Source organism: Malurus melanocephalus, unplaced genomic scaffold (assembly GCF_030028575.1).
Source record: "Malurus melanocephalus ecotype Western Australia unplaced genomic scaffold, MMel_1.1 scaffold_254, whole genome shotgun sequence".
Lineage (NCBI taxonomy): Eukaryota > Metazoa > Chordata > Aves > Passeriformes > Maluridae > Malurus > Malurus melanocephalus.
In genome coordinates, this window is record NW_026623486.1 from 881,959 (window position 1) to 895,852 (window position 13,894).

The window sequence follows — 13,894 nt, forward strand, 5'->3', positions numbered from 1 at the left end:
GGACCCGCACCCATCCCGGGCTGCTCCCGGTCCGCTGGGCGCGGGCGGGCGACRGGGACACCTCGGCACCTCGGGTTCGGGGGGTCCCAGCGGCGGGTACAGGTCAGGTTTGGGGGGTCCCAGCTGCAGAAACGTGGGTCGCAGTGGCAGCGACCTACCCCAGTGCCCCGTACATTCCCGGGACACTCCGCCAATATGCTACGCTCGTCTTTTCACAGTAAAAATACACTCTGCTTTCGGGACTCTCCTAATGAGCTGCTCAACACTGTTCAGCTTATCACACTTGTTATCGGGAGCAAGGTCTGTTTTCAGCAAGGTTTTCACAAAATCAGTCACCTGAGTCACAGGCTACACTCTGACCGGTGTTTACCTGTGCTTTTCTTCCTGGGGCTTTAAATCTTGTTTCTAACTTCTTTCTGTTCAGAGGTAAACAACTGAGCAAGGCTTGTCATCCGAGCATTTCTTTGTCTGTGCTATTATTTATACAGCTTGACAATGGGCGAGGGCTTTCTGTTAGAAAATAAAGCTCGATGTGGTGCTTAACCTTGTGCCTCAAGAGATTATTTCCAGCATTCTGTATCTTCGTGAGCAATAGCAGATTTGATGGGGATTCAAGTCTATTTTKTATTACGATTATTATTTTAAATTATTCTGTTAGGAAATGTTTTTTTGACTGCATGCATTGTTGAAGCCAACAAGGCATTACTGCAGAGTGGAGAACTGTTTTGTATATACATTGATGTCTTCCCACAATATGAAAGTTGTAAAGAAGTCTGGTTTAAATCCAGAATGTTYCCATGGGCCATAAAATCCCATGTTCCTGGCATGAAGGACTTACTGTCTTTAAGGTTTCAATAAATATTTTTCATTTATTAGTGTAATAACAGAGACAGAAGATACTTTTCTCAATAAATGCCTGTCTGTATATTGTTAACCATCCACTGAGTTTAGACAACACAGGAACATATGGCTTACATGGGGAAGACAAGGCACTTAGATTTTTTTTTCTACTCTATTTTAAGTAACAAATTTAAATATCAGAAGCCACTATAAAACAACCATAAAATACAACTGATGTATCTACTACTTAAATACTTCATACACACATAGATTTAATTACATTTCAGAGGTATGTGATTGCTGCAAAATTGACTGTACAGGTTTTCCACTGAACAGACCTATATATTTTTTTTATAATCACACTAGTGTCTGGGTAAAAAGTCCCTCTACAGGAAGTTTTTTGTATTATTCATAATCCATAAATTGCACAAAGCCATTAGTCAATAAGCTGTTAGTATTCTAAACGCATCCCTTGCCATGACTACAGAAACAACCTATCATTACTTAGCATCATACACTCCCTTTTATCTCTGCTTCACTAGAAGTCATTACATAGTCCCATTATTACACCTAATCAGAAACAAAAAAGTATATTCCTGTAGGCAGACAGATAGATTTAGTTCTAGAAGAAACTGGTGGGAATAGAATTGAAGGTAACCCTCCATATTTTACAAATTGCCTCTTAAATTCTGCATGGAAGCTCTACCTACAGTGGCAGTGATTTTTTTTTCTCCATACRAATAGCTTCGTGTGCAGAACTGGGGGAGCTCTGCTAAACCACATACGAAGTACTGTGAAGCTGAGTGTGTCATGAGAAGTCGTATTTTATTTAATACTTCTCAGAAACAGTTCTATCTTCTGTTCTTAACATGGAATACATGTATACATTTCTGTCATCCACAGAGGTTCTATTTTGTGGCTGTGTTACCTCAGGGCAGAAAAGAGCCCATCATGGTTTGTGGCAGTTGAAATTTCTTAYATTAAGCTTGTTCAGAACTATTCTTCTGTTCTCCCTCAGCTATAAATAACAAGGGCTGATTTAAATAAACAACGTAATTCTTTCTGTCTCTGTCTATAGTGTTCAGCAAAACTTTTAAAAGTCTCATCCTGAGTCTCATCGTCCTACATGGATTATTTGCTCTCCTCCAGCTCTCCCAGGCAGCAGTGCTGAGTGGCAGTGCTGGTGGAGCAYGGCAGCCCTGAGATTGCAGTGGCTGCAGCTTTTGCTCAAGTGGAGCCCTGCCAATGCCCACCTGCTTTCTCAGCGGGGCCTGTAACTTCGTGGAGGCCAAGAGCTTGCTGCATTTGGGCTTTTGAAAGACAAAGCCTTTCCCTCCTGCCTTCAGTTCTCAGTGACATCTTGAACAYGCTAGAATCCTTCCCTGAGCCTGGCACAGCTTGCAAAATACAAATACTACAGCATAAAGCACCATAACCCTCCACTTCATTAAAAAAAAACAAAAAACCAGCTGTTTTCGTAATAAAGCCATGCTCAGGAAGTCAATACACCTATCTTGAATTTCCTCATATCTAGTGTTCCCCCAAAATGTGTTTGCTCTGGGCTCGTTCCCATGCTTCAGATATGCTCCATCTTTCATTTCTATAGGTTATTATTTGGTTAAAAGAACTCTACAAGCTGTAAGTTAAATCCTTCCTGTACATTAGTTTTGGTCTGTTTCAGGTAATACATTTGATTAATTTAAAAAGCCAGAAAGAGAATTCTGTAGCTTCTGACCCAATAATTCAACAAGCAGCCAGGGCTAGAACAAATTACTGCTACATTTCCAGCCTTCCACTGGACTACAGAATTATTTCCAGCTCTTGTCAGGTTGCAAGAATGTGGACTACTATGATTTAACTTCCTGCCATTCTGCTCAGGCTCCTCATTTGCATTTTGGCATGATTTTATCAGTTAATTTCTCACAAATAAGTAGTGTTAGGAAATAATGCTTGCTTCTACACAAAAGCTAGAAAGTATGGCTGCTGTTTCCAAAACCAAAAGGTGTAATAATGCCATAAAAAGCTGAAAACAAGCAGAAAAAAAAACCCTCTTCATAGTTTCATGATTTGTTCATTTACTTTAAAAGCATCTTCTACAGACTGTAGAAGATACAGTGACCCTAATGAAGGTAGTATCAAGTGCAAGTCAGAATATTATTTTTTACTGAATAAATAACACCTACTTGCAATCTTTGCTGCACTGAAAAAATGAAACCCCAAACTGCTTGCACTGCTAACCAGTTCAGCAGAAGTCACTCAAGTAACTCCGGAACTTGATTCAAAAAGTTGCAGTGTTAAAAATGAGAGAACGACTCTGGATTGAAGCTAAAGCAGCTACTGAATTATGGATCCCTATCTAATGAAAAGGTTAAGATTTTCAGCATCTTCCTTAAGGTTTAATTCACAGGGAGAGATTAGACTGAAAAATTACCCCTGAAGTAAAACTTTATAAGCTATTCATCATTTATGAACCTGTCAGAAAGTCACAGTTTAATTCACTGCAGAAATGAAGAGAGCTGCTAATTGCACATACTCTTGTACGTGTAGTTTATATACAAAACAGATCCATCACTAGGTGTATAACCTATCTGGACTGAAGGAAAATTATAGTGATTTGAATTCAACTTGGGGTTCTAGCACTGCAAACAAGCTTGCTGCTTTTCTGCCTTATAAACTCCAATTAGTTCTTTTTTTAACTAATGAAGATCAGTCTAGGACAACTTAAAACAGCTTGCTACCTTTAAACAGCTTGCTGCCTCTGTCAGGATGACTGGCCACTGCCACCTCAAATACTGCAMGATATAGGGTTAGGGCAGTGTAAATTTTGTAACAAAAATCAGCAGGTAACTTTTAATGAAAAAAACCCCACATTTCTTTTAGATTACCTTTGTGCTTCACTCAGTTTTCTGTTATTACAAAGCTGACCCCACTATACAGCAGGCTAGGATRGCCAATATGTTAACAAACCATTTCACAAAACCTCCTTCTTTACTATATAGTAAAATTGATGATCACAAAGTTAAATCTCTTTYTAAGGGACTGAGAGGAGCTGGAAAAGAAAAAATTGTACTCTGTACATAAACTGTTGCCAGACGTGACAGAAGACAGCACAAAAGAACTGTTAATACTAAGCTCATAATAGACATTCTGGAAAATATTTCCCCTGAAAAAAAAACTTACTAAGAAATAAGATAAAGAAGTCTGGTATAATCTGATCGATTTTTAAGTCAAAAATATCACTATCCAGTTTCTCTAGGAATAAGTTATCTCTGAGAAAGATATATTCAGAATAGTCATATGCAGCAGGATCAGCTCTGTCAGCTAGAGGGAAATCATCTGAACTTGAAGTCAGTGTATATATTTTAATAAGGTTTTAGAAACCCTTCATCAACATGGTTTGCACATGCAGTCTTCTCATCAGTCTCTTGCTGCACACAGCTTGGAGATGAAAAAAAGGCTCTTCCATATAAAAAGGAAAGTTTCTATTTTAAAAATGAAAGCTATCATTCTTCTGGCAGAAGTTTTGCTGGCAGACAGACCCAGGGATGGATTATAAGTATCAGGATKTGGAGCAACTGGTAAAATGAAGGAGCCCACAGCTGCTTATACATTTCTAATGGAGGACAGGATCAGAAATGTTAAATGTTTTGAGCAAACCTGGAGGGGACTCTGTCACAGATCCAACCAAGCATGAATTGTTCTAGAGATGATTTTTATCAAAGGGACATGGGAGAACTGCACTTAGCTCYTGAATCAGTTAACCTGGTTTCTCTGCAGAGATAGAGTCCCAATTTGTTTCTCTGGCAATCTTAAAGAGAGGAATCCCTACTGGAAACAGCTGGAGTGAGATGAAACTGTTATATCTGAGAATAGACCTGAGTGCATTCAGATATCCTGCTGGCAGCTAATGGCTAACAAGATTTGGATCTTAGAAGGCGCCAGAGTCACTGTTAATAGCTGGTGAAGCCCACTTCTGCTATCAAGCTTTTGTGAGAAGGATTAAAAATGGGTTGGCAGCTTCACTAGCATGCTCTGGGTAAGACTTAAAACCAGCTAAAATATGTCTTGCCTGATGCACACCTTCATCTCTGTACTTTATTCTGTGGCAATCCTGCTGTATGTTCCAATATGAGGAAATCACTGGAGCTGTTAATAGGATAAGTTGTAGGCAGCCACCTTAACTGCTCTTTGATACTCATTTTACCAATCTGCAAATGTCCTGTTGAGACCACAATAGATTAAGGAATATATACGGACTATGAACTATAAAAATGTTTGGGATTCAAAAAGTGCTGTGTTTTCATCCTCAGCAAAAGAAWTGTTAGCCTAAAATACAGCAGCAACAGATGCAATCCAGTATTCCTTTTGCCARTTAACAAACACAGCAAATGCTAGAAAGAGAGAGAAAAACCTCATTCCTTGAGATGCACAGTTTGTGTTTCTGAACTAAAAATGGCTTGAATCCGAAAGCACTAAATACGCTTTTTGAAAGAAAAGGAAATGGCCATCCACACAGAACTACGTGAAATCCAAAGTGTCTGGACACTTTACCTGTCAAAATTGCACAAGTTCTTTACAAGAGCACCTACCAGTCAATCAATCACTTTGAATTTGTGCAGCAACTAATCCTTGTCCTTACAAGCAATCAAAATAWGTGTAATTTATGTTGGCCAGAGAATAGGATAGGATATGACATAAATTTCCCAGCACATTAATAGCTAATATTAATGTTTAGACACATGTGAGTRAAAAAATGGATATAATAGCTGAAACATTGTGATGAGCAGTTGCTGAAAGTAACGCTAATTTTAGCACACAGGGCAAATTAGGAGCTAGGTTAAGAAGAGTACGCAGCAAAGGAATCATACCCATAAGGCAAAACAGAGTATATAATTAAGATCAAGCATTTGTTACTCCAGGCTGGGTCTGCCAGAAAGAAGCAGGCATCCTGGCAAGATTTTCCAACATGCATGACCTGTGTGTTGCCAATTACCATCTATCTGGACTATGTGTGTACAAGGTGCTCCCTGATCCAGGGAGCAGAGTGCAGAGATCCAATGAATCCTGCTTAAAGCAAAGTGTGTCATTTTTATCCCTAGGATTCTGGCTATCACTATACTAAGAATGTGTAATACTCTAAATGATGAAGTCTTTATTTTAAAAAAYGCTGGAATTTTCCCCTCAGCTTCTCAGTTGTGCCTGACTGCTCCCCAGTTTGATATTCAGCTTGCCCTGCATGCATAGATCCCCCACTGTCATCACTGAAGACAGACACTGCTCTCAGTGCCACACAGCAAATCTATCTGTTGTCTCTCTGAAGATCCCTAGAGCATGCAGAAAGAGCAAAGGAAACACATATCATAGGGAGCTCAGAGCTGCACTGTATCCCATGAAATCTCAAGAATGCATCATGCCAGAAACTACAAGCATATGTCAGATTTGCAGCCTAAAGCACTTGTTTTTCTAAGCAACATGCTGTTTTCTCAGTATTGGGTTGAGCACCCATTTGCTGTAAAACTAACTATATTATTCTCATTTTTAAAGAGAAATAGGAGCCATATATTTATGAACCTGTCTATATATACTCCAATGCAGAAACTAACTTTTTTTAGCTTATATTTATTTAAAAAAATAAATGCCAACAAAGAACATCTTGATTCCTACAAACAATGCAGTTTATTACAYCAATTCAGAGGCTTCTTTTATATTATTCCATGAGCCTACTTCAACAACAGAATAGTAAAAACTTCCACTGTATAGTTAGTGTCTTCAATCTTCAAAATTTTTACAGCTGTCTGCAGGCTATGTGWTCTAAAATATTTCATGCAAAGAAGAGAAGAAAATGAAAAATCCATTCTTTTAAAAACAGACAGAAGCTTGCTGCTTTTTCTTTATTCCTAGTTCATGCTCACACAGGTAAAAGCTATCAGAGCTTTAAATGGTAGTACAAAGTATGMACCATAATTCATAAAATACAAGTCTGGAGCAAATACCAGATTCATGAATAAAAGAAGCTCTTCAATCTCTGCCTCGGCATCTGTGCTGCTGTTGGYTTAATGATGGCCTCTTCTGCAGGGTACAGATCATGAAGTAGAAGCTCAGTGTAAGGTTCACAAGCACTAATTTTTGTTACATTTGTCACCTAAGTGTCTTTACGTTGATAAGGTCAGTGTCCCATAGCTCAGTATCCTCTGGTAGTATTCTAACCATACTCCTCCAGTATAACCAAAACACRCAGCTCTCCCCTTGCATCCCTTTGATATTCAGTGCAATCATGCAATCCTGCACTGTGTGTGCTGTTGATCACATCAGCAAGCCATGTTCAAGTGGCATTTTCACTCACTACTTCTGCTTCCTATACCATGAAAGACTATGGAGTTAAGCATAGACGTATCTTTCATCCACACTGAAGAACAGTCATGTCTGAGAGATCTATAAGAGACTTTAAAAGAGGAAAAAAGCAGAGGCATGCTGTGTCCTATTGTAAGTTGAGGTGCATTATAACTATTTGAATTGCAGTTTATTAGAAATAACAAGATCATTCTTCATCCTTCTGGAAGTGCTCCAAGACTTAAGCTTAGTGAAAGTGGTTTGGTTTCTCACRTCTCTTCTAATTGCTGTGTCTGTGTCCCTGCATGCAGTACCAGGACGCTGGTTCAGCCCTAGCTCTCCACTGCACCATCCTCTACGATTTGTCTCTTCCCTAGACATCTTCCTTCGTACGGATTTGTATTGTCCAAATTAGTCTTTGAGACTCTAAATTATTTTTCCAGGAAGTAGTGTGGATTTAGGACACCAGGAGATTGCTTTGTTGTTTTTAAAATGCACAGAAAAATGGGTTAATAGAAAGAGTCTGAAAGGTCTAAAAATACCCTGACTGATTATTTTTTTCCTTTTCCTTTCATCCCGAATATTGATAGATCTTGTTTTCAGCCCCCAAACTCCTGTTTGCTTTCCCAGTTTATACTGTGTCATGTCAGTGTACTCAGTTAAAGGCAACACCACCTCAGGCAATCATGCCCAGTACTCTCAGGTAGAACAGGTARGTCCTCTGCACCTTTTTGCCAGCAATGTTACACAGATAAGGACAGCACACATCCAGACTTAGACAGAGACACCTCCTGTCTTTATCATACTGTCACCYAGGATAAAAGTAGTGGCAAAGGAAGACCTGGAACATTTGCTACCTGGGCTACTCTGAATACATCTTAAAGGTTGTTGAGAGCATGAGAAGGATGGGCAAGAAAGAGGTGAACGAGATTAAAAATGAAGAGGATGAAAAGGGCAGGGAACAAAGTGAAGGTGGCCCAGACTATTTCCACTCATCCATATAACATGACTAAAGGAAGACAAATATTCAGCCCATTATCTTCTGCAGTTGCCTGCACATCCATAGTGTTCTGCCAGGAATATACCGTTTGTTTGCACTTACACRCATACAGGCACTGGACTATTTATAGAAACAGCACAGCTTTAGTSAAAGCCAATCAGGCTTTCTGAAGTCCTTTTAGGGGGCTTGTTTCTTTATCCACATCAGCAAGAGAGGATCAATGGTTAGTGTAACAGAACATCTATTCTTAATGTCTCCATCACTACAATCACTGAAATAAACATAGATGCATACTGATATTTTAAAAAAAATGTATACTCTAACAGTTGTAGCCATAGTAAAGAGCTGTACTAAACAAAAACCAAAACGAACCAACAAACCCTCAATTTTTTCCTGTTCCTTGAAAGTGACTATTTGCATTCATTTTGTTAGTCACATGTTTATTTCACTCATATTTCTCTGTGCATWTCCTTTAAGAAAAAAAGTCCAAGCTCATTTTGTTGTTTGAGAAGCAGCACAAGTTCTACAGAGCTTTCTCTGGCCTTGAAAGAGGGTGGACACAGCACATCTTTAAGAAAGATGAATTCAATGGAACATACTGACACATGATTCACACAGGATTGTGGAAAGTGCCTTTAACAATAAAAGCCAACTTTGAAGTGTTGCTTCAAAACCAGTGTAGAAAAAGCCCAAAGAAACTTTATAACCACTGTCAAGATTCTCTCTTAGGGACAAGTGATCTCAAGAGTACAAATGCATTGTAAGTTCATGTAACTCATAAACTCAGATTTTTCAGTGTACAGTTTCAACARAGGACCTGCAAAAATAAACTGCAAATAATTTTGAAATAATATTACCTATATAAGAAATAGTAAAAAGTAAAACCAGATGAAAACTAACGTCAATCATRTGTTAATAAAGATGGGATATTTCTTTATTTGCTTTAAAGACTAGTGAACATCCATAACCTGMATACCAGGAATAGGTGCTAGATGCTTTTTTTTCTGAAGGAGGAATTTTCAGTCTAGGGTGAGTCAGCAGTGATTAGCAGCAGATACTTTGTATTTGGATAATGACAGTTAGTATATTTTTAAGTATATTAATATTGATGAAAATGCAGAATTATTGCAAGGATGGCAATGTAAAAATACTTAAATCTTCACCTACTCTAATATAATCCATCCTTAAAAATCAAATAAGCTTCTAAGAACATAGCAGTTGTTTGCAAGACCCATATGGTGTTTTAGAAAACACCCACAGTTATGAACCTGACTTACACAGGAAAAAGCAGTTGTTGGTGAGAAAAGTTTCAGAATGAAACCCAGTCTGCTTCAACATGGTAGAGAGAAGGAAGGGCAGCAGAAACATACATAATAAAACATAAATGCTGGATGGACACTTTCAGGAGCAGACTTTGATTCCTTTTATCTTTTCCCAAGATAATATATCYATGCCAACGTTAGAGGAGCATCTGGAGTTGAATCAAGATCACTGTAGTTCACAGTCAGTGCATGCTCACTCTGGAACTCTAAAGGGCTCAAAGTTCAGCAGCAACACAGGGAAAACCACAGATGGAGAAAATGCCATTTCAGCTGAGCCACTAAAATGCCTGAGCAACAAGGCAGGAAAACTGGGAAAATAAAATGAACCTTGAATGTGACAATAAAATTCCTGCTGAAATCTGTTTTTTGCCCTGCAGTGCTAAGGCCATGCCTGCCTGACAAGTAGATTAAGAACATGGGAAAGGCCATACCAGGTCACATCAAAGGTCCGTCTAGCCTGCTATCTTCTTTCAGAGAGATAYAAAAGCAGAAAGAGTATAAAAGTAGAGCAAATTATATTTGCCCCAAATACATCCCAGATTTCTAACAAMTTATAGCTTAAAGGGTTTCTGAAATAGAATTTTCTACCTTAAGGATGTGTTATCAAGAATGTGCCTTTAAAAAAGAAAGAATAATGTTCGTTTAGTTTGAACACACCACCTGCTCACTTTGTCTGACACACCCTGGTTCTCTGCTAGAAGAGACAAGTAGTAGTTGCTCAGTTCTCAGTCTCAGTCTCTTSTGATTTTGTAACTTGTATCCTATCTCCCCTCAGCCATCTTCTGTCCAGGCTTGCTTAGCTAATTCTGTAAGAGATGTGTCCAGAATTTCAGAGATACTTAAGATGGAAGCAAATGAAAGATCTGAAGYTTGGCATATTAATATACTCTGTTTCATTCTTTTCCTCCCTCCTGGTAATCCCAAACAATTTTAGGTGACAAAGCATTTTAGGAAAACCTGAACATTAAGCCCACTTTAAAATTGCTGATGGATTGTCTAATACGGAATCTGTCATGTGTGCTGTTCATACTGGTGTTTCTTGGGTGCAGGGAATGTGTAAATGTAAGGGAAAGGCCAAAAACAGCCATGAAGGAAGGAAGGAGGCTCTTCATYGCCACAATTTGCATCTTTCCATTTTTAACTGCCTCATCATTTGCAGAAATCCCTGGTGTTGTGTGGCAGCAGCACAACAACCAGTCCTGCAAGCACAGTTCTGTGAAATCTGGGGAGGGTTAAGACCATGCAGTGTCTCCTGTGGTCCGGATTAATTTCTTGGAAGCTGAAGACATCTTTTGCACACATTATGCCAATAGAGTTTTAGGATAAATATGGATCATTATAGCAGTGAAACATCTTGTTTCAGGATATAAAATTTTATAGACAAAGTCCCCTCAAACAATTAATTTGCTCTTCTCATCCAGGTTCCTCAAGAAAGTGTGTAAGAAGGACCAGCAGTGCACATAGTCTGCACTGGTTTCATAAGTTGAAATTCTAAAGTGAAAAGATAAATTAGATATTTTTGTATGTTCTGGGTTGTTCTGGTTGGAGATGCCAGGATTTGCATGAGGAAAATGGTCTGTAACTGAAGAATTACTGATGGTTTTCCTGTCCAATTTCTCTCACCAGTGTTGCTTGTAACAATCCTGGTAGTGGAAGGCATTGCTGTTGCACAGAAGACACAAGGTACAGTTTTAGTTTGATGGTTTTCTCTCACAAAAATGTAACAGCTTTTTAATTTTTAACTGAGCAATATAAGGGAAATGTTTGCATTCTGTTATTAAYGGCTTTTGAATTACCAATATGAATTGTAGTATTTTCCATTTTCCCCCATTCRCTGCATTTTCTCCCAAATGTTTCAAGCCATCTAGTCACAAAGAACATGGAAGTTTCACTTTCCCAGGTAAAGTTCTACACTTTTAGATGTTATAGGTGGGAAAGAAACCACCACGGAAATTCATGTTTTCTGTATCTGACAACAAGCTTTTCAAATAGTCCACCCACAAACATTTTTGAAGCTTGCTGAGTGGGGAAGGAATCAAATTCASAAACCTTATTTTTTCGTATGTGGGATTACCCACACTTAAGAGAGAAGAATTCCTTGAACTGCCACCTACAGAATTTCCTTGAAAAATTTCTGCAAGAGAGAGAGTTTTCACCCCCATAAATCAAAAAGCTGTCAAGATACCAGTGGAAGGTGATGTAATTTATTGGAGGCATCTAAGACCTGTACCAGCATGGATGTCCTCACACAGGTCTGCAAATTAAAACTGTGTAAACMGAAATAACACTATGAGAGCACCCTGTGAGATTTAAAAAATATCTATTGAAAACCACATATCCTGTGTCTTGGTCTCTCCCGTTCTGCTGATACCAAAGAGAAGGGCCAAAGGTACTTGTGAATGTCAGAGATCACCCTATTCCCATCCCCTTCTTGGATGAGGACATCTGAACCACGCTCCTGTGACTGGTCCAGCGTGAAGAATTAGTTTACTAAACTGCATAATCTCAGTCACAAAAYACATTTCACTGTACATCCAGAAGAGGAGCTTTGATCTTAAATGAGACCTTGATCTACCTATTGCTAGTAATCTTATTAACTATCATTGCTGTATTTAGTGCATTTGCATATTGTAAATCATTCTGTTATAAACATTCTGTATTCCAGCAAATTACTGTAAATAGAYACCCCTCTTAAGGATAGCATAATCTGGAATCAAGGTCAAAACCYGTGAAAGCTGACAAATATTTCAGATTATATTTACATTGGAACGGAGATGACATAAGCAATGGTATTGGCAGCCACTGTGACTGTTTCACTTAGAAGAGTATCAAAAACCTAAACTGACTTGAGTAAAAAAAAAAAAAAAAATTACTCCATCTCCTTCCTTTCCAAGGATCTCTGATTATTCAAAAACTGTTATATCTTTAGAATATACCCCACCACAAAATTAAACATGAGATTTTCCTAGRTAGATACTGATGAGTGTCTTACAAGAGGGTTTGCAAACAAAAACAAAAATAAATTACTTTTTCTTTATGGGCTAAGTGTCATGCCAGAGTTTTGCTTTTGCAATATCAAATCTGCATGCCAGCAGAAGAAACTTACTTTGATCACTTTTTTTTTTTTTTTGCTTAAGGTGGGCAGAATATTGGAGTGAATCGCATTCCTCCCACCCAGTGTGACAACTGGGTCCGGACCAGCAATGGAGGGCATTTTTCTTCACCAAACTACCCGAACATGTACCCACCCAATCAAGAGTGCATCTATATCTTAGAAGGTACATGCTGTGGTTCTGTTTTGTTGTGCTGTAATCTTACTGTTACACGGAAAATCTTGGACTGTTAAAACTGTCATCTAACACTGCTGTAAAGTATTGCATTGCCATACTGGTAATGAATTCTGCGGTCATTTACTTGAACAAGAAGCTAAATTTGCTCTCTCAAGTAAAAATAACAAATAAATAAGAAATGCAAAGATTAAGAAGTTAGCTATGTAGTATAAGACATACCCTCACAGCCAAGAAAAGCAGCAGCAGATCTACTGTAATCTATGAAGGCACAGAACTATTAAGATAAAAATTGTAGCTTGTTATCTTAATATCACTGATAAAAGATTGCAAAGCACGAAAACTATTTCATACTGTACTGTATTATTCTAGCTCACCAGCAGAAAATCTTTATGCCGTCCTTCATTAATAAAAAAGATACATCTGGCTGACATAGCACTGTACTAAAAATACTGAGATTTTTTAGCACTGCTGAGGTCACTATTAAAATAATGTGGTGAGGACAAAAAAATGTCATTAACTAGAATAAAACCATATTCCAATGAGAATATCTTAAATAAAGGCTGCAAGACTTGAGACACTCCAATTATTTTTCCTCTTATTAGAATGCACCCAAAACGCACTGAAGTCAGCTAAAAATATTAGTCAGCCTAATCATCAGATTCATATCAATTAATTGAAATATTTCAAGTAATGAGGTTGGTTAGTTTTTATTTGTGCAGTASAGTAGTGGTTCCCAGAGCACTCGTTTTTGCTTGTTCACATGCACATGAGTGCCCCAGAGAGCAGCCAGCCTGTCCTGCTGCAGGGCTGGRGCACAGGATCAGCTCCCACCTCTCCTCAGTCCTTGCACAGACMCTGCAGGTGCCTGAGTGGGGCCAAGGCCCTCCACAATGTCTGGCCAAGATCTCCTTCATGCAGACCACTGCCAACATGCACAGCAGCTACAAACACGTGGAGCTCGTGTGAGTGAGGCAGAAGGTCTGAGGGGAGGGTTGGAGACRTGTGAGTAAATCCTTTCTGCATTCAGGAAAAGCAGGCAGCGTGTGATTCCTCAGAGCTGTCGCTCCAGATCCCAGCRAGGATCAGGATGTTCACGTAGCACAGCCAATGCC

At 38.8% G+C, this 13,894-nt stretch overlaps 2 protein-coding genes across 4 annotated transcripts in view; one reads left to right on the forward strand and one right to left on the reverse strand.

Annotated features, from left to right (window-relative positions):
* Nucleotides 1-13,894, reverse strand: part of PHKB (phosphorylase kinase regulatory subunit beta) — a 198,366-nt gene that overhangs the window by 142,009 nt on the left and 42,463 nt on the right. The window lies entirely within an intron of this gene.
* Nucleotides 1-13,894, forward strand: part of NETO2 (neuropilin and tolloid like 2) — a 32,223-nt gene that overhangs the window by 732 nt on the left and 17,597 nt on the right. The window contains exons 2-3 of the mRNA XM_057375672.1: nucleotides 11,119-11,175; nucleotides 12,630-12,770. Coding sequence (XP_057231655.1) covers nucleotides 11,119-11,175; nucleotides 12,630-12,770 — 198 coding nt within the window. The remainder of the gene's footprint in view (nucleotides 1-11,118; nucleotides 11,176-12,629; nucleotides 12,771-13,894) is intronic.